Source organism: Mus pahari, chromosome 2, assembly GCF_900095145.1.
Source record: "Mus pahari chromosome 2, PAHARI_EIJ_v1.1, whole genome shotgun sequence".
Classification (NCBI taxonomy): domain Eukaryota; kingdom Metazoa; phylum Chordata; class Mammalia; order Rodentia; family Muridae; genus Mus; species Mus pahari.
In genome coordinates this window covers 128,428,827-128,455,913 of record NC_034591.1, presented here as the reverse complement: position 1 = coordinate 128,455,913, position 27,087 = coordinate 128,428,827, and the positions used below count along the sequence as shown (strand labels likewise).

Below are 27,087 nucleotides of genomic sequence, written 5' to 3'. Positions count from 1 at the left end.
CCCTTCCCTTCCCTTCCCTTCCCTTCCCTTCCCTTCCTTTCCTTTCCTTTCCTTTCCTTTCCTTTCCTTTCCTTTCCTTTCCTTTCCTTTCCTTTTTCCTTTCCTTTCCTTTCCTTTCCTTTCCTTTCCTTTCCTTTCCTTTCCTTTCCTTTCCTTCTTTTCCATCTTTCTTTATTTCCTCTGCAAAGACCAGGCATGTATGTGGTGCACAGACAGACACATAGGCAAAACACTCAAACATAAAATAGCTGGACCTTAAAAGGAGTAAGGGGAGCTGAGAGAGTGGGGGGGGTGAGGATGTAGCTCTGTGGTAGAACGCTTGCCTGGTTCACTCCAGACTCTGGGTTTAACCCCGAGTATGGCAAACAGACAGACAGACAGACAAATAACAATAAAACCAAAAATAGAAGAAAGGAGAGAAGAAGGGAGAGATAAGGAAGACAGGAAAGAAGGGGACAAAACCCCAAACTCTTTAAGAAAGTGAATTAGAACGAGAAGGGTGGAGGGGAGAGATGAAGGCAGGATGCAAAGAGGCCTTTGGCAGGAGCTCAGGACCATGAGACATCCAGGGTGAGCCGAGGACAGGGCCCCACTTGACTGGGAGGACATTGCCCTGACCTAGGGTTGTCAGATTTGGCACAGGATGACCAGGTTAAAACATTAATTTCAGATAACCAGGGAATTTTAAAAAATATATAAGTATATTATGTGTAATGATTGTGACACTATACTTCAAAATTATTTGCTGTGTATCTGAAATTCAAGTTTACTGGACATCTGTTTTTCATGGAGTTAACCTATCCTGGCTCTTCACTTGGGGCTAAGTGTTGTGGGAGATCCTCTGACTCTCGTCCACTTTTTAAATACAGAACATTTTGGTTTTGCTCCTGAGTAAAGAGGCACAAGCTCGTTATTGATCTAAAAGAAGGACACATTTCTCAGAGAGAGAAGGCAGCTTGTCAGGAGACAGGAGAATGGCTCTCGAGGCTTAAGGAAGGGAAAGGGGGAGGCATATTGCCCTGAGCCCATAGTGGTCTTTCTAGAACCTGCTTTTTCCCTGGAATTTTCCTCCCTAGGCCCAGGGATGACCTGGTGTAGTGTCTTGCTCCTTGGGTGCTGTTAAAGAAGACAGGAGGAAAACATTCAGCTCAGGAGGAAAAGATGACCTGGGAATGTGAGCTCGCTGGTGATTTGCCCATTCATTCCATCTCATTGAGTGGCTGGTGGCAAGAGTTCAGAGATGAATGGCATTGGGGTGTGACCTGGAGGCTCTGCAGAGAAGAGAGTGCCTCCCCAGCCCTTCCTCTTTTCTCAATTTCCTCCTCACTTCCCTCCCTCTTTACCCCCTCTCTTCCTTTTCTCCCTCTCCCTCCCTCCCTCCCCCCATTCTTCCCTCTTTTCTCACACATTTCTCTTTCACTCCCCAGCCACTTGATAACCTAATTGCCCAGTATCCAAAGAGGACCCTAAAGGAATAACTACGACATACTTGCTTTTTTGTTATTGCCCTATCTTTACACGGCAACCAGCACCTCTGTTGTTCCCAGAACTATCCAACAGCACCCAACTCAACCCAAAGTTCATTTGTGTACTCTCCCCTGATCGGTTGGTACAAATCCACCTTGCATCTAATCTGCCATTCACCTTCTGGCTGCTGGCTTGCTAGGTTCAGGGTCTGAATCCTTTTGCTAATGTGACACTTGGTTCTGTATCTGCACGTGGAAAGAACTGTCTTGACCAGACTCTTATGAGATTATTCTGTGGCAGTTTATATGCTCAAAGGCCCAACATCCAGAGTTCAAGCCCTGCTTCTACTTACCTGCAGAATGCCCAACACCAATTACCCATTTTTCTTTCCTTTGAATAATGAGTTAAACCAAGTAAGTGCACCATGTGAAAAAAAAAAAAAAAGCCACAGTAGTGCTTTGAGTACAGATGGTCTAATATGTGTTAGCTATTACTGTAATAAGTAAACTATTACCTAAATGTTGTTTGTGTTATTGTTGCACAGTTCATCTGTGAGTGTAGGCTAGGAAAAATTAATTGGCTCAGATTACAGAGGTCATTTTATGATAAAAACTCAAAAGAATAAAGCTCTAACCTGTTGGGTCTCTGTCTTCATGCCTGTAAAGTGTCTGTAACAATCACATCTTTCCCCCTGCTTCCCAGAAGAGCTCACATGCCTGGTCCATTGTAAGTCTTCAAAACATATATGCTGAATCAGTGAATGTGTGGGCCACCTGGGTCTCAGGGATACAGCAAGCTTCCGGGTTCTATCTTTCGTGGCATCTGGACCAACTTGTGGCCCCTGAGACCTAGAGCAGCAGAGGCCCACAGAAGATAGAAGATGAGTGCCGAACTGAGTATCCAGGCTGGCTGTGTGTTGGTCAGTATTCCACATCAAGATAATGGAGCTCTGGTTAAATCAGCCTAAAAGGAACCTTACTGGAGACAGGTCAGGGTGATAAGGCATCACCAGGGAGATGGGAGAGGATGAGGAGTCTATCATGTAGATGGAGTAATTTGATAAAAAAGAATGCGGGTTCCTGTTACACTGATTTAATAACGCTCTTTGCTAACACTAGTCCTTATACATGGGGATTATCTGAGAACTAAGTGCCAATATTAGCCGTGGTTACCTCTGAAGAACAGAGGCTCTGTGTGGCTCTGGTGGATGCTTACAGAAAGAGGAGTTGAGACAGAAGTGTAACTTTAGATATTTGCAAGGAGCAAGACAGATCTCTATAGCAACCAGAGAATACGACCTGAAGGGAAAAGGTGTGAGCTTAGACCTTGAACTCTCTACCAAGGCTTAGGCTTCATTTGGTTTCTGTCTTTTTCCTAATTTTCAATCACCTTCCGGAATCTTTTGTTTATTTATTTTACAAGACAGATTAAAGCTGCCTTTAATCTTTCAATTATCTTCTTGTCTCCTGGGATCCAAATGCCTGCATCGCTCCTGGCCAAGCCCTGGAATTCTCACTTTTCCGAAGCCGCTGACGCCCAACGCACGCACGCACGAGAACTACAGCTCCCAGCATGCCGTGCGCTCGCCGCGAGCGCGCCGCACGTAGCTGACGTACGGTGTAGCGCGGGGAATTTCGAGTAGAGGAGCTGCGTGGCGGGCCGGTAGCTGGCGGTCTCTTCAGGTGTGGCCATGGAGGTCCTGGCCGAGCCGCGATGGCCTCCGGGGTTGGCGGTGATGAAGGTGAGTGTCCCGGGAAGGCCTGGGCGCGGACGTCGTCGGTGCGAACGGGGCACCCCGGTCCGCGCGTCCCCGCCTCGGCCCTATCCTGGGTGGCCTCGCGACGCCGGGCCTCAGTTTCCAACCCCCGAGACGGCCCGGGAACGCGCCGCGGTCCTGCGCAGTCAGCCCAAGGTGGCCACCCTAACGAACCGGATGTTTTGGGTTTGTGTCACGATCACCGCGTCACCGGGATCTAGTCCCTGTAAAACGTAGTGTCAACCATGGTGACAGCTCATCCTATGAGAACTCCTGTGTTAACAGTGACACCACTCGCGATTTGTGCGGACGCTGCATCGGATGACATTTTATAATCAAGTAGCATAACAGAGGGTCCGCTTACCATGGTTTTCCATTTCTGGCTGTGGCCCAGAAGTACTCCTCGTTCTTAACACACTGCATCCGGTTTCCCTGCCTAATGTGCCCTACATGACTCAATAATGACGCATCTCTCTTTATTTAACTTTTATTTATTTTATTAATTTAGGAGACAAGGTCTTATTCCTCACTCCTGGCTGGCCTGGAGTTCAGTACGTAGACCAGACTGGCCTCAAAGATCCATCTGCTCCAGCAACCTGAGCGCCCATCCCTGGCTCACATCTTTTTAAAAGAGAGACCGGGACCTAGACCCAGCGCTTAGCCTTTCATTTTAAGGAATTATTGCATACTGAATTATCTCCCTTAAATAACATTTAGTGGGATGTGTTTTTTGTTTGTTTGTTTGTTTGATTGATTGATTGATTGTTTTTGAGACAGGGTTTCTTTGCGTAGCCTTTCTCTGTAGACCAGTCAGGCCTTGAACTCAGAGATCTGCTTGCCTGCCTCTGCTTGCCTGCCTCTGCCTCCCAAGTACTGGGATTAAAGATATGTGCCACCTCTGCCCATCCGGTGGATGTTTTTTTGTTTTTTTGTTTTGATGTTCGTTTTTCTGCCAAGCATCACTGGGTAGCCCTCTTGCCTCTGTCCAGGAGTGCAGCAGGTTTTACCCTTACTTTTACATTGTATCTATTACAACCTAAACATTTCCCTATGACAGTAGGTTATTCTTTGCTTTTGTAATTGTTGCTTTTTGAGACAGGGTCTCTTTGGATAGCCTTGGCTGTCCCTTAACTAGCTCTGTCCTCTAAGTGCAGGCTTTTTCCTTACAGTTCTTAAAAACAATGCGTCTATTACAACCTGAACATTACCTTCCACAATGATTATTTGTTTTATTGTGTGTGTGTGTGTTGTTTTTTGAGACAGGCTTTCTTTGTTGTATCCCTATCTATCCCAGAACTAGCTCTGTAGACCAGGCTAGCCTAGAATTCACAGAACTCGATGCCTCTGCCTTCCAAGTGCTGGGACTAAAGGCATGTGCCACCACCGCCCAGCACAAAAAGGTTTTTATAGCTTTGTAATGTTTCCTACGGACTGTAAGTGACAACTCTTTGGTTTGTTTTCGGCTTTCTGACAGGCTCGTTATGTACTAGTGCCGGTAGGTAGGCTTGAAACTTGCTTGCTGCCTAACCCAAGCTGGCTTCTAACTTCGGATCCTCCTGCTCCTGCCACTAAATTGCTAAGATTAAAAGTATGTACTCCCATGGTTGTATTTGCTTATATTTACATTAATTATTCTAAAGAATTATTTATTTTATTTTGTGCATTGAGTGCTTTACCTACTTGTGTGTATATGCACTGCATATGTGCCTAGTGCCCATGGAGGTCAGAGGAGAGCGTCCTCTTGCCTGGAGCTGGAGTCCTGGATGGTGGTGAGCCATGTGTGGGCACCAGGAATCCAGCACAGGTCCTTTTAACTGCTGAGCCATCGCTTCAGCCTCCACAGTGTTTAAGTTATAGACTCATAGTTCAAGAAAATCATAAAATAAAAAAGATCTCCTTTCTGCCATTGCCCTCATTGCCCAGTCCCTCATCTTAGTAACTATGACGATCACTTTGTCGTATCCTTTCAGAAGTTTCTTTATATATGGAATATATTCTACTTTGTTGGTGTCGGTGGTTTTTAATTTTTGTTTTTTGTTTGTTTGTTTGTTTGTTTGTTTTGAGCAGAGTCTCACTCTGTATCCCTGGCTGCCCTGAAACTGTGTAGACCAGGGGTTGACCTTGAATTCACAGAGACCCTTCTGCCTCTGCCTCCTAAGTGCAGAGAAGCCTGGGCCACTTCCATGCCAGACACGGACGCTCTCCTTTAGTCACCTCCCTAGCTCCTCACACTTCCATTTCTTGAGAATAAAGCACCTCACTGTCATTACTGTCAGTCCCTTTCTTAAACAAATTTCAGGATTTTAAGTTGCTAGAACAAATCTGGTTCTGCTGAGCTTGTTGTCCAAGTTGACACTGGCTTTAGAAGGCTTTCTCATTTGGCTGCACTGTGCCTATAGAAAGTACCAGACTACCACGAGGAGGATGGGTATTTCGGCCTTGGCTTGACTCAGGCCCAGTATTGTGTGCTTACCTGGGATGTTAGTCTCCTCATTGCAAAATAAAGATTTTAATTGGATAGTTTAGTATTTATCTATTTTTATTTAGTTTTGTTTGCGATAAGGTCTCATATAGCCACATCTCGATTTGCACTCAGTCCTACCTCAGCCATCAGAGAGAAAGGTTGTTGAAATCTTCCACCAAGTGATGACTCTGCCAGAGGATGGGTCTGAAAGCCGGGAGAAGAGCAGGGATGCAGGGGCCCTTTGTGAAGGGCTAACTGTGTGGCAGAGGAGCCTGCAGCTCCACCTGTCCACAAAACAAGTAGGATAACCTGAAACTTGAATATTCATGGGGAAGCTTTTTTCAGTCATGATCCTTTGTTGTTTGTCTATAGTCAGATTTTGAATATGTATCACTCACAAATAAGTGTTATGTAATTCATTTTGGGGACTAGAGGGAAAGTTGCTTGCCAGGCATTGAGTGTGCTTTTGATGTCCTGCTGATACACATGTGCTTTTGCATTGCAGACAATAGATGACTTGCTGCGCTGTGGGATTTGCTTTGAGTATTTCAACATTGCAGTGATAATCCCCCAGTGCTCTCACAACTGTAAGTACACTTTGTTTTTCTTAGTAAAAGCACAAGGTAGTTTTCCTTGATGGTGAAGGAAATACTGTTTACGTAGTCATTTTCCATCTTTCATTCCTTTCCTGCATTTTCAAGGTCTGTGCTGTCACCTTTTCCTGAATATGGCAATTGTGTTTCTTACAAGGTTCTTAGATTTTATGCTACCTCCCCCTTGGATATTTTTACATGCCTTTTGTAGAGTTTATGGTAGTAAAGATTTTGGTAACAGTATATGCTTATTTGCTGAACACTTTAATATATTAAGCTTCAGGATTTTTTAAAAAAAGATTTATTTATTTATTATATGTGAGTACACTGTAGCTGTCTTCAGACACACCAGAAGAGGACGTCAGATCTCATTACGGATGGTTGTGAGCCACCATGTGGTTGCTGGGATTTGAACTCAGGATCTTCAGAAGAGCAGTCGGTGCTCTTAACTGCTGAGCCATCTCTCCAGCCTGCTTCAGGATATTTTTTAGCAGGATGACAGATAAATGGTTCAGCTACTTAATGTGGAATTGTAAATTTTAAACTTCAAAATATTAGGAATGCATATACTTTTAACATGGGATTATATCCCAGTAAACCTATTAGCAGTAGAAAATATTAATAAGGTAAACATTTGTGTTTTTTATGATTATTCTATTTGTTGATTTACTTTTTTATTATATTTTTATGTGCATTGCTAGTAAGGTAATCATTTGTTAATCCACTTAACCTGTTTGCTGTTGTAGCACAGTGCAGGCACAATACACTCACCCTTCTGACCAGCTTGCTTTCAGGGAGCTGTGCCTACTACTACCCAGCATTCAAAAGTGTTATAGTGCATATTGCTAGAAGGCTGTGGTGGGGATCAGGACAGAGGAATAAAAATGCAAAATACAGTTTCTATTGAGTGAATACCATTTTTCCATTCCGGGATAGCTGGAAAACAGTCAGTCAAACCATCATAGCTTAGGGACCACCTGGATTCCCTGGCTCTGATTCTCCTATTGAGAGTATTGCAGACCATTTTGTCACTCAGTAGCCATGTGCTACCGAAACAATTGTGCAGTAGAATTGCTTCTTTATGAGAGATATTCTTAAATGCTTATTGAATACACTGATTCGTCTGTTTACTTATTTGTTGGGGGATAGGTCTTGACCACATCCTCATACATTCTTAGGCAAGTACTCTGCCAGTCTCCTAAGTATTTAATAACTTATAGTTGTACATGCTAGTTAGCCTGCCAATTAGGCCATCTAGTGTATTGAATATTTAGTTATGGTATTTTTTTGTCCTGTTTTCAATTTGATTTGTCTTGGAAAGTTAAAAATCAATTCAGTTTGGCTTAAAGTTAGTTTTATTGGAAGACATCATTGACAGACAGTTCTGTGAAGTCATACTAAGATGATGCAAATGTCCACTATGCAGAGACACCCACGCTTCGCTCTGAGTGCCACTTAGCAAGTGGATGAGTTTGTAATCATTGCCTAGGATTTCTCTAAATGTAAAAGTCTGTCGAGTAGTTTGTACTTCAGAAGATAGTTCTGGGAATTAAAGTGCAGACCTTGACAAGGCTGTGGGAGATGGTTTAGTGGGTAAAGTGAAGGTCTGAGTTGTGATCCCAACTACCCACTTAAAAGCCAAGGGTGAAGGTAGATACCTATAACCTTAGAACCTGCGGACAAGACAGATGAATCCTCGGGGCTCTAATCAGCCTAGCTGGAAAAACAACAGTAACAACAGTGAATTTCAGGACCTTGTCTCAAAAAATAAGATGGAGGGTGATTGAGGAAGATACGCAGTGTTGTCTCCATGTGTATATACCCAGGCAAGTGCTTCTACATACAACACGCATACCAAATCCAAACAAACCCCCCACTGCTTGGCCCAGTATGAGCAGATTGCTACTTTTGTTGTGATAAAACACCATGACCCAGTCAACTTATGGAAGGAAGGGTTTATTTGAGGTTTACCACCTCAAATAAGAGATAAGATAAGAGTCCATTACCGTCACAGTGGGGAAGTGTGTCTGCAGACAAGAATGGCAGCCGGGGGTTATAGAGGTATATAGAACTGCAGTCCTGGACATTGTGGGATACGGGCCCTTAGTTGGATGGATGAGGCTTGTTAACAGCTAAAACTAATTATGAAATTTTTATTGAGTCAGTATGATTTCAAGTAATGCATTTTTAAAAATGACCCAATCCACTGAATTAATATGTGATAGTAGAGTCTGGGAACTAAATTAAAAGCAATAGCTGTCCCTGTAGGTGCCTGAGCTCAGCAGGTATATTTAGGAATGTGTGACTTAAAATATTGCTTGGGAGACTTCTTACTGTATGCCTTAGTTACATTTCTCTTGCTGTGGTAAGTCACCATGGCCATGGCAACCTATAGAAGAAAGAGTTTATTTGTGGGTTACAGTTTCAGAGGGTTAGAGTCCATGAGAATCATGGTGGGAAACATGGCAATAGGCAGGCAGGCAGGCAGGCAGGCATGGTGCTGGAGCAGTAGCTGAGACATCACATCTGGAGATGCAACTATGAGGTAGAGCTAACTGGGAATGGCATGAGTCTTTGACACTTCAGAGCCCACCTCTAGTGATACACCTCCAACAAGCAATATTAATTAATCATACTTATATTAATTAAATATTAACTATATTATATTAATCCATACCTTCTAATCCTTCCCAGTTTCAACTTGCTTATTCCATGGATCTAGGGCAAGTTGTTGGTTTTTCAGGTTGCTTAGCAACTGAATGGCCACTTCCAGCTGAATGGCAACTTCCAGCTTCTCTGCAATGCCCAGAAGAGCTAAACCTGTTTTCTCTCTTGTTCTTGGCCATAGTATATCCCTTTACCCCTTGGGTACTGTTGTTGGAACTGGCAGTACTTCTTTATGAATACTTGCACCATCAAAACCATATTGTTTTTGCTTCCTCAACTAAAAGGCTCCCTTAATTCAGCTTTGTGTTTTTCAATTTTCATTTTATGCTGCCCCAGGTGTGAAAAATTTAGTAGTTACTTATTTCCTGCTTAACTTTGTGATATAGCTGCCCCATACTTTGTTGGCTATTTGAGATTAAACAAAACAAAACAACAACAACAAAACAAACCCTTAGCCCTGTGTATTGTTTGGTACTTGCCACCCAAATGCTTGTTAAGTATGGGATTGTGGGCCTCACAGTTTTAGGGTGTAGAAACCTTCACTTAATAACCCAGATATGTGTTGTGTCTGTATATCCCGTTTTCACGTGGAAATACTAGATATCTGGCATGTGTATAAAATAAGCCCAGGGCTTCAGTGTGTCCTTGTGGTTCACAAAGGGAGCAAAGAGGGAGTGCTGTGTACTTAGAGTTGTGGGAGCTTAGTCACTGTATGAGAGAGGTGCTGTCTTTCCTTAACAGTGCTTTTCAGATATCCATGGAAGTACTTGTGGAGCAAGAGGACACTAGAAACTTGGGATGAAATCATGACTGACATTCTAGTCGGAAGGCAACATTGTGTTAAAAGTCAGATTCCTGCATACTGAATAACGTAACTTCCTATGTTATATTTTGTGTCTTTTTGCAGATTGTTCACTCTGTATAAGAAAATTTTTATCCTATAAAACTCAGTGCCCAACTTGTTGCGTGGTAAGTTGTTATTTTTATTTTTTTAAAGTTTTGTTGATTAGGGCAAATTTTTTGCTTTATGTGCCCACAGAAATGCATAGGATGATATGTAGTCACTGAATTAAGCCATTTGAACATTTCCAGGAAAGGTTTCTTAAGTATGCACAAGAGGCATGGGTTTTGTTCCGTTTCTCATCAAGAATTTTGATACCCTAATGTATTTTAGGAAATAAAGGCTCTAATACTGTTTGATTCCTGCAGTTTGTGTTTTTGTGGCTCCTAGCTTTTTATAATTTCTCACTTTGTATGCAAACTAGTGCCGGGGGTCTTCGTTTGGGAAGGGTTGGTGGATTATATTTGTAGGAGGCAAGAGATTCATGGCGGCCCTCCTGGAGCAGCCCTGTCAGAACAAACATCAGCCAGTGTACTGTCCATGTCTGAGACTTTTCCTTGAGGTGAGGACAGATAGAGAGGGAGATAAAATGGGAAATTAAACTCATATCTGGGTAAAGAAAGAAGAGACACAAGTCTCTTGAAAAGGATGCTGCAGGGAGCTGGAGGTGTGACCACTCTGGCCAGCAAGCACATCGTATCAGGAGGTCACTGTATTTGTATAAACCGTTTCCCCGTGTCAGAAACAGAGAGTTGCCTCCAGACTTGGAGGTCTCTGTCACTGTCTGCTGGCTTTGTTAAGGTGGACTTGCACCACAGCATTCATTCCAGGTGACATCACTGCTGCGGTACTGGATGTTTCTCGTGTGTTCTTGAGTTTCTTAGTTTTAACTCTCTTTGAGCACTTAATGCCTCTCTCCTAGAGTTATTACTTAGAAGAGCTTCTCTGTTCTCTTTCTAAGTAATTAGGGAAAGCTAGAGTTTTGGCATTTTAAGGAAAAAAAAAATCCTTGCTCATACTGGGTTTTGTCTTAGTTGGTCAGAGTAAATAGCAGATAGTTTTAACGCGCTTTTGAGAGCTGTTACCAGGCTTCCGGTTAGCAGGCCCTGATTCACTGGCCAAAGTTCTGTTAGTATGAGATGAATTCACTTTATTTTGAAGTTTTCCTGGAAGACTAGTGGGACAGAGAGCCCCAGGAGGACAGGTCAGACGTTTTCAAAAACAAGATTGTGACAAGTTAATGACTGCTTTTGACCTTTTCCATCTGTTGTTTTCCTTTTCTAGGCAGTAACGGAGCCAGACCTGAGAAATAATCGCCTCTTAGATGAACTGGTAAAAAGCATGAATTTTGCACGGTATGATTCAGTTTGGTGACTAACCACTCACTGCCTCTGCTCTTTGTGTGCCTCCTCCCTGTGCCCTTTCCGTTAGGGAGTGCAGGGTTACATCCTGGAGCCAAAGAAGGGAAGTGGTGCTAGCCACTATACATAGGGAGGAAGGTCTAATAAGTAGTCACAAGGTTTTCTCTACCAGAAACTTTCCCGTTTTGAAGAATTAAGAGTAAAAGTGTAGATATATTGGTACTTTGTTTATAGTTGGTGTGTGCTGCTTCTGGGATGTTAGCCTTTAAGACGTTTTAGTGGGCAGCTCTAGAGAATATGTGTTTTTATGCAGCTGTGTATATTAACTCTTTGTTCACATATTTAATTGGTTCTATTTGTTACATTTTAACCTATTAATTCTTAACCAGTTTTACTCAGCATGTGTAATATGGGTATATTGTGTGAGACATGCAACTGCTTCTCTGTAAAGCTCTCGTATATAGCTATGTTCTTTAACTGTCAAATGCATGAATGTTTGGATATGAGTTTGGTTACCTAAAGGGATATAAAAAGGCATGTTCTACCAAACATATCTTGTATTTGTTTTAATCAAGTTGTTAGTACACATGTCCATGTATAAGACTTCTTTACTCGTTGGAAAAATTCATGGAGATACCTTACCTTGTCTCTAAAAATGTCTTCAGACTTCTAGTAGAATTGCACACTTTTTAATAGGTTTGTATCATAAAGATGATTATGTTTGATACTCTGTGAACTCTAATATGCCATTGCAGCAACTGGCTGGTTAGCTAATTTCTTTTTGAGGCCATGTAATAGTACACTTTTCTAGAATAAGAAACTGTTTCTCAGATTCTCCCATTGAAGTCATTGCTTTCTGTATTGTATACTGTAAAGACTCGTCATGTCTATTAGGTTTTTCCCTAGGTATGTGTGAATGTTATATGTGTACTTGTTAATGCTGACATATGTGCACATGTGTGTAGATACACTTGCATGTGTGTGAGGGTGTCGAAGCCAGAGATCAGTATTGGATGGCTGTCTTCCTGTGATCATTCCTCAAATTTTGGGGGAGTGTTTCTCACTAACTTCAAGTTTGTGTAGCTGATGAGCTAGTAAGCTTTCGGGTCTGCCTGTCCCTGCCTGACCAGTGCTGAGGCTTCAGGATTACACTGCAAGCCCAGCTCGTTATGGGAGTTCTGGGTCTTGAACTTGAGTTCTCTTACTCCCACCAAAGTCATTTAATGACAGCCATCTCCTGGACTTTTTGTTTTGTTTGATTTGTTTGTTTTACTTTCGAAGGTATATCTTATGTGGCTGTATTTGAAGGTCTCCAATGGAGTTTGTCATTCTCCTTGGGCTACCTTCTTGGCATTATCATTCTTAGCATCATCCTTGAGGAGGCGCATGTTTCGTTTCTTAGATGGTCATCACGTGTGGTGCTATGGTACCTCATCTGCAAAATTAGTAGGGATGAAACAGAAGCTAATCAATATCATTACTTGTTTGAACTCTGGTAAGATTGATGAGGGAAGAAGAATAATCTTATGACTAAAATGTAAGATATTTATATTGCTTGCTAATTTTATTTCTTGTCTTTCTCATTTGCCCTTACCATTTTATATGCCATTTGGATTTTTAAAAATTTAATATTCTAAATTGAATAATAAGTTATGGGAAATAATTTCAAGAGGTTTCAGATACAAGGATGACGTTCTTTTACATTTTCTTTTGACCTTTGGTGTTCATTTTCAAAGAACACACTTTTTCTTGCCTTGTTTTAAAGTAATGTTCTTAGCACGATGTAGTGGCTCACCTTCATCCTGGCATTTGGGAAGTGCTGCTGTTAAGAGACACAGCAAGTGTGAGAGCAGGCACAGAAGATCACCAGCTGTCTCCTTTGTACGTGTCAAGTGTTTGCTCTTAAGGGTCTCAAGGATAAATGGGAGATAGGCTGTTGACAGGAATCTGAAGTCTGGGAGAAAGGCCTATGTGAAGTCTTGGAAAAGCATGAACGCAGATGACATCTAAAACCAAGAAATATTTTGCAATTCATATACCCTAGAATAAATTAGACAGAAATGCTAATTTCCAAGCTGATGTTTACATTTAAATGGAGTTGGTCATTTTTCCTTAATTTCCATCACCCTTATGAATTCTTATGAAAGTGATCTGGCACCGTAAAACCAAACAGCACTCACCACAGGCACTCAGATATCTCATGGACAGATTTGGACTTTTAGAGCTGGAAGACTAGGATCAGCATCTTATTGTACTGATGGGTAAATAAAGTCCCAGGAAGTTTCACTGGCCTGCTTCAAGTCATCTAGTTTAGAAAGGCATACACATTAGATCTCAGACAGCCAAGAGAGCCCCAAACTGCTCACCACGTGGCTTCTTGCTCTGAATAAACAACTATGACTCAGCATATTAAGTTAACTTATTAAGTTCCAGGTTTTCTTGTTTCTCGGCCATGTTGATTGCATCTGGCTCCAGACTTTGTGCTTGCTGTTCTTTGTAGCTGAAGCAATGTCTTCCCAGGTGGCCACCTGGTTTAGACTCACTTTCTCTGAACTCTGTTCCCATGGGTTACCTCTAGTGAGGCTTTATGGCCAGCAATAAAGAATGCTTACCTGATCTTCCCATGCTTGGCTGCATTTTACTTTATTCTACTTTAAATGTATTATTTTCCTGGTGTAGGGCTGGCACTCTTATCCTTCCACATGCTAGGGAATCTCTCTACCACTAAGTTGGGTTATTTTTTTAGCCCTTAGGCTCCATTGTATTAGCACTTTTCACATAAATTGTATAATTGTGTTCATTTTTCCCTTATTCTGTAACTTTCATGAGTATAGGCTTTATTTTTTATTGTGCTTCTCTGGCAAGAGTAAGTGGTACTGGAATAAGTTAATTGATTTTCATTCTAGCCCTGAGAATAGCTTATTGTGGTCTTGCTACTACTATCTTGCTGTAGTCTTCTTGTCATGCCTTGAAATAAGAAAGCCACCTGCAATAAGACTCACCGGATGTGGAATAAAAGCAAAAAAACGTGACCACTAGCCGGAAGTACCAGTGGTGGCTCATCTGCCTGAATACTGTGACAGGAAAGCTTTTCTCAGAATCTTCTTTGTACTAAATCCAGAGGCTGGAGGGATATGAGACTACTACTGTGTGTGTGTGTGTATGACTTATATAAAATTATTATTTTTTATTTGTTTCCTAAGACCAAGATCCTTTCTTTCAATCTTCTTCCTGCTTTTCCCTCCCTCCAACTTCTTCTCTTGCTCACTCCCTCATTCCCTCTTCTCTCTTCCTTCCAGTCCCTCTCCATCTTCTTGCTTAATCTCCCTCCCTCCTTTGCCTACCTTTTCTTGATTGTGTTAGACATAGCATCATTATGTAACTGAAATTACACTTGAATTAGAATCTTCTGCTTTATTCTGCTGAATGCTGAGGTTATAAGCATGTGCTGCCATCCTTAGTTTAGTTTTCCTTTACTTTTTTCTTTCTTTCTTTTTTTTTTTTTAAGTTGTGGAAAAATTTAAATATACATGAAAGTGTGGAAGGTAATATAATGAACCAACCTTCTTACTTACCTTGTACCTAACTTTTCCTGTGAAAATGAAATTTTTTTCTCTTTTTGTAATCTTTGTAGTCTTTGTTCCTGGCTCTTGTTTTTGGTCTTACCACTGACTCTGGATGTTTTCTGCAGTTTTAGGAGAGATGATGGTGGCAGGCATCTGTGCTTTGCTCAGTCTTGGGGGAGTTAGCTCATTTGTTATCACTGATGATTGCTACTAGTTGTGAGCTTTTGTTGTTGTTTTGTTTTTAAGTAGCATTTTATCAGATTGGTGAGTTCTAGGCCTGCCAGGGCTTTACAGTGAGACCCTGTATAGGAAAAAAAGAAAAGAAAGAAAAGAAAGGAAAGGAAGGAAGGAAAGAGGCAGCACATTAAACTCAGACCAGCAGGAATGAAAAACTACTTTGAAAGTAAGTGCATTTTGTTCTGACAAGCAATTAAATTTACCAGCTCTTTGCTTTTGTCCTGTTAAGGGTTGGTGTAGTGTATTATTAGATTCTATTTTAGTTTTACACACATATATAACATGTATACACATGAGTTTTAGGCATACAGATGTAAACACATATGCATACATCACATTTGTGTGAACACACACTCTGCACAGAGCGGTCCCTTTTCCTAAGGTGCAGCCTTTGACATCTTACCTCAGGCAGGCCACATGGTCTCTGTGAAGGTACCCATTTTGGCTGGGCTAAGCTGAGCATCTTTCTAGCACTGCCTCTGACATCTGTTTACCAGTGCTGTTTCCTGCTAGGCCCGTGGGGTTTGGTCCTTGCATACCCTGGAGACAATTGCAGATGGGTGAGGGTTTCCTTCTCATGGCTCCCTCCTACATGCCTAGCACACCGTCCCTCTCATTCTCATCATCTTTGCCCAGAATTGTGCTCTCTTCTCCCTAGTCAGGGAGGTAACTTCTGCTTAGATGTCAGTTCAACATACAAGTCCAAGAAGATGCTCCCAGGAGAAGGTCTTGGGTCAGGGTCGCATCACTTCATTTGTCTTCTCCCAGGGATCACACTTTTGGGTTGCTTGTGTTGTAGTGCTAACTGTTGCTTCATGTCTTTCTCCAGATTTTACTTAGCCATTGTAGAGTAAGTCTCATATCAGCAGTTAGAACCCAGTATACTCTTAAGTTCTAGTAACTGCCTTTTAATAATGATTTACTGCGTTATTTCTCATTTTAAAGGAAACTTTCTAGTTTGGTTGTGATTGTGACATAAGTTCTGTGTTTCAGAGGAACCAAGTATTAATTAGGGAGACTCACTGTCTTATGCATAACTTGGCATCTTATTTACCTGTTTGTTTGTTTTGTGTGTTTCAAGGACTCGCCTGTTGCAGTTTGCTTTAGAGTCACCACCCATATCTCCTGTGTCTTCCACCTCAAAGAAGGTTGTTGTTAAAGTGCATAATGCTGAAGCCACCCAATACCCTGTCAAACAGGGGAACAGGTTAATGGATAAGTTCCTGATTAGAGAAACTGGTGACTGTGTATCTGAGTTGTTGGGAAAAGAAAATGAGAGGAAATTCAGCCCTCAAAAAGAGCCAAGTGCCTCTGCTGAGATTACAGAGCCAAGTCTCCTGGGAAAGCCGGTACTTGGTCTCTCGGATGCTAATGGTCCTGTGACACCCTCTACATCCACTATGAAACTGGATACTAAAGGTAAGATGGCACTTTTGTATGTGCACTTTTATACTTAAGTCTCACTTGTGTGGTGTGATATTATTAGGCAGCCCTTTTGAAAGGGAGAAAGAAAGACTGGACTGGGTTTTACCTCACCATGTCTCAGGCATTGATGCAGTCCGTGGTTAGGGGCTTATTTTATTGGTATAGGACATATCAGTGAGCCTGATTTATTTCCTGGCTCTCCCAGAATGTCTGTAGCCAGTTTGTTATCTCACTTTTCCTACTGTATACTCAGGCTGACAGAGTAGCTGAAAACTGACTACAGATGTGCTACCTGGTCAGTAAATACTGATCGCCTGGAACCTACCCTCCTCCTTTGTTTATGTACTAGCTCTGGTGTTTGCATGCTGCAGTGGTGCAGAGTGGCCTAATGGTGACAGAGCCAGGATTATGGTGTAAAGGTTCATCTGGAAAACCCACAGCCAGTCTCTAGGACCTTATCTTTTACTAAGAATGTGTGTGTTTAGCAAACCCATACAACCCACAGTTGAAGGCCAGTAGTGTTTACTAGAAAATTGGAATTAGCTTATTAGTACTTGTATTTTTAAGTTTTTTTTTTTTTTTCTATTTTAGTTTTTAATTATGTGTATCAACATCTCAGCCTGGAGATCACTCCATCTGTGGTTTTTGTTGTTGTATTTTTATTTCATACAGACATGTTTTCAGCTCTTGTAGAATTTTTTTCTTTTTTATCCAAATGAAATCTTAGAATAGACCATAACATGTAAAATAGATACAATTCTCTGTGCTATTAAAAGAAGGAGTATGGAGTCTGGGGACTCTAGTACCACAAGCCTTCCTTCTTTGGACACAGCATTTTAACCCACGGTGTATACCTCCTCATTCAGTGCAACTCCACAAAGCTGCAGCCTTAGTAAGGTGGCCCTGGCTGGGAGCAAGGAGGTCAGTAGTTCAGCCAGATTGTAACAAGCCAGCGAAGCCTTGGTTTTACTTGCAGGTGGAACTTCATTACAGAGTTGTTGAGATCACTTTTGTCCTGTGTAAGATGGTCCTATGGCCTGGGGAAACTGGCATTGTGGTTTCCTAGTACCTTGTTTCCAGTTAGCTAACTCCCAAATGTAACTGCAGTCTCTAGGCCCAGGGTTCTGATCATGTGACTTCCCACAAAGTAGCTAGTTACCAGCTTGCCTGTTCTCCTGGCTCTTTTTTAAAAAGCATATCAGCTGGAATTCTGACTTTAAATTACTGAAAGATGCCAGTTTGTTAATTTTTGCCTGTTCTATGGCTAATAAAGTCTCCCCCCCTCTCTTTTAAATGCAGTGTCTTGTCCTGTTTGTGGAGTCAGCATTCCAGAAAATCATATCAATAAGCATTTAGACAGTTGTTTATCACGTGAAGAGAAGAAGGAGAGCCTGAGAAGGTGAGCACAACCTCTGACCCGCCTTTGCAGGATGCTTCTCTGCTTGGTAGATGTCAGTCAAAGCCAGGACTCCGTTTGTCCTGGTGACTAGTACTTCTATTTCCTTTCCTGCTTGATTTTCCCTTTACACCTCTCCATCCTTTCGTTTCCTTCTTCAGTTCACACTCTGCCATATATCAGGAGCAGATTAGCGCTTGCTTGCTGGTACATTATGACTTAGAGAAACTTGTGACTTAGAATTTACTTATCTTTTAAACTTACTTTCTTTTTAGAATTCTCAAGCCCCAGGAGTGATTTTTTTTTTCTTTTTGGTTTTTTGGTTTTTTGAGACAGGGTTTCCTTGTGTAGCCCTGGCTGTCTTGGAACTCACTCTGTAGAGCAGGCTGGCCTCGAACTCAGAGAAATCTGCCTGCCTCTGCCTCCCAAATGCTGGGATTAAAGGCATGTGCCACCACACCCGGCTAGGAGTGATTTTTTTTTTTTTTAAAGATTTATTTATATATTATATGTAAGTACACTGTAGCTGACTTCAGATACCCCAGAAGAGGGCATCAGATCTTGTTACGGATGGTTGTGAGCCGTGAGCCACCATATGGTTGCTGGGATTTGAACTCAGGACCTTTGGAAGAGCAGTCGGTGCTCTTACCCGCTGAGCCATCTCACCAGCCCCTAGGAGTGATGTTTTAATTGAAGGTAAATTGCAGGGCTTTGGGAATCAGTGGCTGGTGGAGACAATAGAGAAACAGAAGGGTCGTGTTTGAGTCTGGGTAGATGTAGTTGGAGGAAGCATAAGCAGCAAGGTCAAGGGGAGATTTTATTTTTAAAAGCAGGGTATAGGCCTCAGTCTTCCTGTGTTGTCAGATGGTAAACAGAATAGTGGTGAGCACAGGAAATGAAGTGGGGTGAAGTTGGAGACAATCTGTGAGAGTCCAGAGAGCTGTGGCAAAGAGAAGGGGGCTAGAGACTTCAGTGATAGCTGGAAAGGGGTGAAGAGGGTGATATGTTCATCTGTTTTGAGGAATATTCTCCCAAAAGCATTCTCTTAGAAGGCAGGACCATCTTATTGTTTTAATTACTAAAACTGAAAAGGTGCCACTCAATGTTTCTAAGTCAGTTTGGAATGAATGCAGGTACCCAGGGGCAGTCTGTAACTTACAAAGGCTGAAGTGTGGTGGGGCGTGGCTAACTCACAGCACAGACTGGCCTTAACTCCAAGCCTGCCCACACTGTGCTCACAGGGACTGCCTTCTTCGACCCACAGTTTGTTGATGGGAATCGTATTTAGATGGTTATGTTACTAGTTAGGGGGCAGGGATTTGGGATAATACAAGGAGATATCCCAGGATGACTTCTAAGCCATTGGTATCTTGTGACCTGCTTTTTTTCCTTGTGTTTCGCCCCAGAAGATGAGTTTGAAGTAGAAAAGCTGAGTATTTTCTCCCTGAAGAGAATTTGTACTTATGAACTTGTTTGGATTGTTCTCTTTCCAGAAGGCTCCGTTGTATTCTTCTAATGCTCCTAGCTCTGTCCAATGGTGTTCCAAATGTGGCTGCACAGAGAGCCTTGCCAGTTGGTCCCCAGTGCAACTTAGAACTAGCCTGTACCATGACACTCAGTAGACTGCTGAGAGATCCTACACTTGAGACAGCTGCTGGTGTTGGTTTTGTTTTCCAATTCCTAAATTGGCTTTACTTCAAGTTTTTCTGTTTATTTTTTGTCCTCAGAAGTATTTCTCACAAAACTGTTCAGACATACTTAGGGAAACATGGACCTGTTGGGTTTGGTCACATAAGGGTCTCTATCCTTTACAGTCTTTCCTTTATAACACTAAAGGTCACTGCTGAGTGTGACTGATAACCCTGACCCCATCCTGTGTGGAGCTGTCATTTGGTTCAGAGCAAGCTCTTTTCTATTGATGTCCTGGTTCTGAGACCCCTGACTTGTGATATTCGACTTCACCTACTCAGCATGGAAAAGATCAGTGCCATGTCGTGCTTGGGGACATGTTTCTCTGGCTTCAGAGTCTCAAATTCTTGATAGAGATGGTTGACGTCTGGTGGTGCTTTTCATTGTGAATGCCGCCGAATACTACAGATGTTTATTGGAATTTCATAGGTGTAAATGTAATAGTCTGTTCTTGATAAATGTTTTAGTTAGAGACTTAATGAATCACTCCTTCCTTTGTGCTTGTCATAAACACAGTAAAGTGATTTAGTTGTTGCTACCTACTCTGATTTTATTTTACCATAATTTCATCAATCTTGTGGAGTCCAGTTGGATGCCATTATAAGAACAATTTTGGAAAAATACTCTTGAAGTTGCAGGTCATTTTACAATTAAGTAGTTATTTCTGGCTTTCAGGCTTTACTGATTGAGAATAAAAGACATAATTTAGTCAGGGAACAATCCTCATGTGAATAGAACTGTTGTATCTATACTTGACTGTAATAGTGCTCTCCTTATGACCTTTGGACCACTGCATCAGATTTACCTTGGGAAACTGGGAAGTAAAGACTTTCAGTTTCCACCTTCAGGCCTGCACCATGTAGATGGATGCTGTGGGGAAAGTGACTGAGCTGTCCTGGTAGTTCTGAGGTTTCCCTGAAATTTGAGAAGCACAGCCTTTTATGAACTCTTTTTATTTATTTATTTATCTATTTATTTATTTATTTACTATATGTAAGTATACTGTAGCTGTCTTCAGACACTCCAGAAGAGGGCATCAGATTTCGTTATGGATGGTTGTGAGCCACCATGTGGTTGCTGGGATTTGAACTCAGGACCTTTGGAAGAGCAGTCGGCGCGCTTAACCACTGAGCCATCTCACCAGCCCCTAAACCCTCTTAGTCTTAAGATCTTACTAATTTGCTGTTGAATTTTTGAAATGATTGCAATTGTGAAGACTACTTCAAAAACTGCTTGTTATGCATCTAATTACCCTTAGAGCTGAACCTCTAGTCGGAATGCTTATACAGACACCCTACCCATCTATCTACCTTTGTATGGGTGTGGGTATGCATGCTCATGGTGTGGGGTACATGGTAGCATGTGTGTGAATGACGGAGGTCAACCCTGGGTATCATACTCAGGAGTCTGTTCTACCTCGTTCTTTGAGACAGTCTCTCTCACTGGGGCCTGCCTGACCTTGGTCATTAGTTAGGCAAGCTAGCTAGCAAGCTCTAAGGCTGCCTCTGTTCCTACCTCCCTAACTTTTTATATGGATACTAGAGGCCAAACTCATGCGAATGAAGCAAGTACACCATGGACTAAACTGTCTTCCCATCCTCCTCTTTTATCTTAAAGTCTCAACTATTCTTCTAGTCAGTCAGGTGTTGGGAAGAAAACTTACTGTTTTATCTAGAATATTTGATAATTCACAGTAATCCTAAGATCTTTCTTGTTTGTTTGTCATAGTTCTGCTCACAAAAGGAAGCCGTTGCCCAAAATTGTATATAACTTGCTCTCTGATCGTGATTTAAAGAAAAAGCTGAAACAGCATGGCTTATCTGTTCAAGGAAACAAACAGCAGCTTATTAAAAGGCATCAGGAATTTGTGCACATGTATAATGCCCAGTGCGATGCTTTGCATCCTAAATCAGGTAAAGTAATGCACCTGTGCTCATCTCTGCATAAAGTAAGTATGTAGCTCAGAGATTATAACCACAGAAAGAATTTTAGTAAGTACTTTCTTGGTAGTAGGTAAGATAAACAAATGAATTTTAAGAGCTACCTGTAGAGCACTGCGCTAAGGCAGTCTTCCCCTCAGGCTGGCTCACAGCCCCAGGTCCCTTCTCAGAGGATCACTGCTGGCAGTTTTGAGTCTCTTTCCAGAGATTGCAAGGTGGTAAAGAGTGATGTAGTGTTTTACACTCCTCCTCCTTTAGTCTGAGTGACTGTGAGCAAGTCACATCTCAGTACTTCAGTTTTCTCATCTGGAACGTGAGGATTATAACCCTGCATGCTGTATTCTTTTGAGGTGAATGAATGCATCTAGTGCATTGCCTTAATAAGTAGCTAGAGCTCAGTTGATGTTTCTGTTGTGATTATTATACATAAACACATCTTTAGACCGTATGGATTCATAAAAATGTCAGTATCCTCCCCATAGTTTTCACTCAACCATCCATACATTTTGGAGTTCTTTATAGGTAAGAACACTTAGAATTGCTTTATGTTTATAAAAACAGAAAAGTACGCGGTGCGGTAAATTTTCATAAAGTGAAAATGCCTCCTGAGATTACTGTGACTATCCCTGAATCCTTCTCCTCCCAAGCCAAAGTCCAAAATCCTGGACTTTGTAGACCAGGCTAGCCTCAGACTCACAGACATCCACCTGCCTCTGCCTTCTCAGTGCTGGGACTAAAGGTTTGTGTCACCAGTACTAGCCAGCAGCCTATCTACTACTTTACCCATGCTAGAGCTCCTTTTCTTTTTAAATTGCACATTTTTTATATTTTTCTGTTCTGCTTTCTATGAATTAGAATAAATGCGCTGAGCAGTAGCCATGCCATAGCCTGAATGTTATACTATTGTAAGATTATCTCCACCAAACAAAGCCTATTATTTTTTTATTCCACCTCACTGAAATAGTTAAGATTGCAGAACGCAGTCCGATTCTTTGCTAGAGCATGACCCAGATGACCTCTAGTGTACTTATAGTCTTTAGAGAACTCTTGCCCTCTGAAACCTCTTGAGTACAGTCTTCACTGTCCACATTTCAGCATCTGCTCTTCCTCTTTCCAGCCACAGCGGCCTACCAAGCTGCTCTAAGAGTATTCTAGGACTCTAGCCTGCAGCCTTTCACTCTTCTACAGTTCTTCTGCATGCTACTTCCAAAGGCGTATGAACAACATGGCCACCTTTATCACAATGACTTCATTGTTCTGTCCTAATTTTTGTTTGTTTTTAGTTTCTTGAGACAGGTTTTCTCTGTATAGCCCTGGATAAACTCCCTCTGTGGAACAGGCTAGCCTTGAACTCAAGAGAGTCACCTGCCTCTGCCACTTACAAGCTGGGGTTAAAGGCATGTACCACCAGACACATCTTGTTCTTTTACTAACTTTTTTGTATCTGTTACTTTTCTCATTGGTATGATCAAATAGCTAAGAAGCAACTTAAAGATTTATTTCAACTTACATGGTGGGAAGGCATGATGAAGACTGTGATGCTGAGTGTGTAGCTGGGTCTCCTACCATCTCAGTGTGCCAGGAAGCAGAAAAATGGGAGTGCTGGCATTCTGTAGAAACAGCCTGCAATTGATGTCCCATGTCTGAGCCTCTCAGTGTTTTTAAACTTTCTTGGAAGCCTTTTGCAATCCATCAAAAAGTTTAGCTGGGATCTTACTCAGTTGTGGGATCACTGCAATCTATCTCCTGGGAATTGTTTTTAGTTACCTGGTACTCATGGTCCATCCCGATCTTGCCACCTGTTTTGGGATTTTAGGGCATGTACTTGCTGTTTAATTTTAGCTTTGATGGATTCAAGCAAAATTATAGTTGCATAGATTGTCTAGCTTTTCCTTGTCATTATAGTGAGTGCGATGCTGCTGTTAGTCTCTATGTCCTAAACAGAATTAGAAGTCTTTCTGAAGATAGCCTAAACCCTTAGCTTGTACCCAATCTTAATATATAATATAATATAATATAACATAATTTCTTACTACTGTAGAGTGTGCCAGAATGGTACTTGTGTTAATGCATTGGCTAGAATGTAAATACTTCTGCTTTTGTATTATGCCTTGACTCAGAAGGCTCACAAGGAGATGAACATTTCTTGTTCACAGCAAATATTGTCTACATTGTTTCTATCAGTTTTTCCCTATTAAGGAGGCAGATACAGCTCAGTGCTTGGAGAAGAAAATCTTTTAAGTGAAGAAGTTGCTTGAATTTTGAAGTAGGCTTGAGTAGGATTATTTGCAGTGGGTATAGAGGAGATTGAAGTGGGTGTAGAGGAGTACTCCTATCTCCCCCATGTATCTACCCTCCAGTATAAACAATTATCAAGCAATCCTAGTTTTTTCTGTGTACCTTTTAAAGTCTCTCTATAGAATATATTGAAGTAAATTCCAGACTTAATAGCTTTTTACCTATAACTGTGTATAGACGAATGTCAGTTCTTCTTCTGTACCTCATGTATTTTAGTAGACTGACTTTTGATACAGAAAGGGAGCATTTGCAAAATCTGCACCGTTTGTGTTTAAAGAAAGGCATTTAATGTGTGACAGGACATTTTCTTGACCTCCCTGCTGTGAGTGGTTGGAAACTGCCTTCAGATACTGGTTTTGGAGGCAAGGGCATGTCCCTTGGTATTTGCAAATCTTTTTCTCTCCTTGCCAAGTTTTACCACATTTAATATATTAGAGTTAGAGTGGATATCTTCTAAAAACTTAACTCATAGTAGTAAATTAATTCTCATATTTCATTAAAATTACAGTATATATATGTGTGTGTGTGTATATATATATATATATATATATATATATATATATATATATTTGTTTGTTTTTTTTTTTTTTTTCGAGACAGGGTTTCTCTGTGTAGCCCTGGCTGTCCTGGAACTCACTCTGTAGACCAGGCCGGCCTCGAACTCAGAAATCCGCCTGCCTCTGCCTCCCAAGTGCTGTGATTAAAGGCGTGCGCCACCACGCCCGGCTACAGTTTATATATTAAGAGAAGGTAAAACTTGCATGTTATACAATTTTATTTTAATACATAGAAGAGTTGTATGTTAAAACTCCATACTCTTCATTTAATGTACTACTTTGATATGTTGCTAAACTTTACTGTTTTCATTACTGTTCTATTGTAATAAAACACCAAGACCTGGGAAACATAAAAGGAAGCACTTAGTAGAAGGTTTGCTTACAGTTTCAGAGAGTGAGTCCATGACCTTCAAGCCAGGAGGCAGGGTGCCTGGCAGGCAGGCCCAACATTGGAGCAGTAGCTGAGAGCTCACACTGATACGCAAATTTTAGGCAGAGAGAGAGTGAGTGGTACTGGGCCTAAGTGGGCTTTTGAAACAAGCCCAGGCCCAGTGACACACCTTCTTCAACAAGGCCATACCCCCTAATCCTTCCCAAACAGTTTTACTAACTAGAGACCTAGCATTTAAATTTATGAGCCTGTGGAGGCCATTCTCTTCCAAACCACTACACTTACTTTTGAAAATTTGCAAAAATGAAGACAGAAATCTGCATGTCTCTACCACCTGTCTTGCTGTACTGTTAAGAACCTCACATAGGCCTAGAATAATGATCAGTGTGATTGTTTTTTTCTTCCTCCTTATTTTGATAGCTGCTGAAATCGTCCAAGAAATTGAAAACATGGAGAAAACCAGGATGCGCCTTGAAGCAAGTAAACTCAATGAAAATGTACGTTGAGTCTCTTTCTGTGTTTATGTAGGAGTGCAAAAGGAAAAGTTGAATTGAACTTTTAAAATGAAGAACCAGCCTTTGTAAACTATTCTTGGTAGAAAATGTACTGGAACACATTGCTATTTAGAGGATCAAGATTTCCGTACAGCTCATGTTTTTGGACTTACAGCATTAAGTATAGCCCCAAGTAGAGTTTCGCTTATAAGCTGGAGTCATGTAGAAAAGGCCAATGTTGCTTCTGCTTCCTGTTCGGCCATGAGGTAAAGGCTCGCCACCTCCATTTACTCCTGCCACTGTGGTGCTCTGCCCTGGTGCCTGGGGCCAAGCAGCCATGGTCTGAACACTGAAGCCAGCATGTGAGCCATTAGCTAGGTAAATGGGCATGTCACTGGGACACATTGAAAGAAAAGGAGAAGTCAGAATATTCTGAGATTTAAAATCTTTATAATATCTTGTACAATCATAAACATTAAGAGTGGGTTCTGGGTTTACTCTGCTATTCTTGATGACTTTTGTAGCTCTTAGGAGAGACCATAGGACCAGGGTTTGAAATGTAGCTTTCAAAGTTACCTTTCCCAAGCTTCTATGAATCACGGGCCAACTTTTAATAATCGGGTTTAAAGAAAATAGGTAGTTATGTAGATACAACACAATTGTCTACCATCTAGGAAGTTTAATATAATATTCTTAAGATTATATTTTTATGGACACCTGTTTGCATGGAGAGGCCAGATAAGAGTGTTATTAGATCTCCTGGAACTGGAGTTAGAGACATTTGTGAGTTGTCCGATAAGGGTGCTGAGAACTCTGCACTTGTCTTCTGAAAGTAGCAAATGCTTTTAAGTTCTGAGCTATCTCTTTAGCCTATTAATGTTGTTGTTGCTGTTGTTTTCGTAGTTGTCATCGTCGTCGTCATCATCATCATTTCCTTTTCCTTCTCTTCTCCTTCCTTCCTTTCCTTCTTCCTTCTTTTTCCTTCTTCTTCTGTCTTCTTTTTATATATTTTTTGAGATAGGGTCTCACTAGCTTTGTGTGGCCTGGAACTCACTATATAGATCAGGCTGGCTTCAAACTCAACAGAGATCTAATAGTTGCTGTACCTAAACAGCTACTCAAATGGTCCAGGTGGTGGCAGTGCACTCCTTGCTGCCCACCCCCGTGTTCTCATGTTCTGGGTTCTTGAATGAAAGGTAAACACGCACACCCACATGTGCATGCACACACACACACACACACACACACACACACACACACACACACACACAGAGCTTTATATTTTAATATGCCTAAACAGTTCAATGGCTGGGCTATGTCCAAACTTCCAAGTGGCTAATACACTCCCCTCCGATATTCCTGAGTTATTACTTACTAAAACCTATATCCATCTTGACTGACCCAGACCCAGACCTGCAGCCCTCTCAGGCTGTGTTCTCTGTCTGGCATGCCTCAGCCTCAGATGTGATGGCTTCTATTCCTTTCCTGGCATGGCAGCTATCACCTTCCTGCTCCTTCCTCAGTCCCTTGTCTGGGAATCCTCAAGTCCTGCCTCTGTCTGCCTGCCCAGCTGACCACTGGCAACTTTATTTACCAGTCAAAACCAACTCGGCAGGCTCCCTTGACATCTTGTGCAGATGTGCAAATTCTCCTGCAATTTGGGGGACCAAATTAATATAATATATGCAACATTAGACCAAATCCACAACAACCTCTGCCTCCCAAGTACTGGGATTAAAGGCATGTACCAACACTCCCAGCTAATGTAATACTTTTTTTTTTTTTAGTTTTATTTTTTAAAAATTCCTTCTATTTTTTTTTTTATATTTTAATCAATTCTTTTTCCTCCCCCAACTCCTCCCTACTTTATTTTTTTTTTAATTTATTTTTTTATTATTATTATTTTCTTTCTTTTTTTTTTTTTTTTTTTTTTTTTTTTTTGAGC

At 41.5% G+C, this 27,087-nt stretch overlaps 1 protein-coding gene across 2 annotated transcripts in view; it reads left to right on the top strand.

The window, feature by feature from the left end:
• The first annotated feature begins 3,121 nt into the window (after positions 1-3,121).
• The window catches only part of Rad18 (RAD18 E3 ubiquitin protein ligase), a 68,376-nt gene continuing 44,410 nt past the window's right edge, over positions 3,122-27,087 (top strand). For both annotated transcript variants that reach the window (XM_029535144.1, XM_021191157.2), the window contains exons 1-8: positions 3,122-3,208; positions 6,193-6,274; positions 9,855-9,916; positions 11,073-11,143; positions 16,034-16,371; positions 17,677-17,776; positions 21,191-21,375; positions 25,069-25,145. In XM_029535144.1, the coding sequence (XP_029391004.1) occupies positions 3,158-3,208; positions 6,193-6,274; positions 9,855-9,916; positions 11,073-11,143; positions 16,034-16,371; positions 17,677-17,776; positions 21,191-21,375; positions 25,069-25,145 (966 nt within the window). In that variant the 5' untranslated portion in view covers positions 3,122-3,157. The remainder of the gene's footprint in view (positions 3,209-6,192; positions 6,275-9,854; positions 9,917-11,072; positions 11,144-16,033; positions 16,372-17,676; positions 17,777-21,190; positions 21,376-25,068; positions 25,146-27,087) is intronic.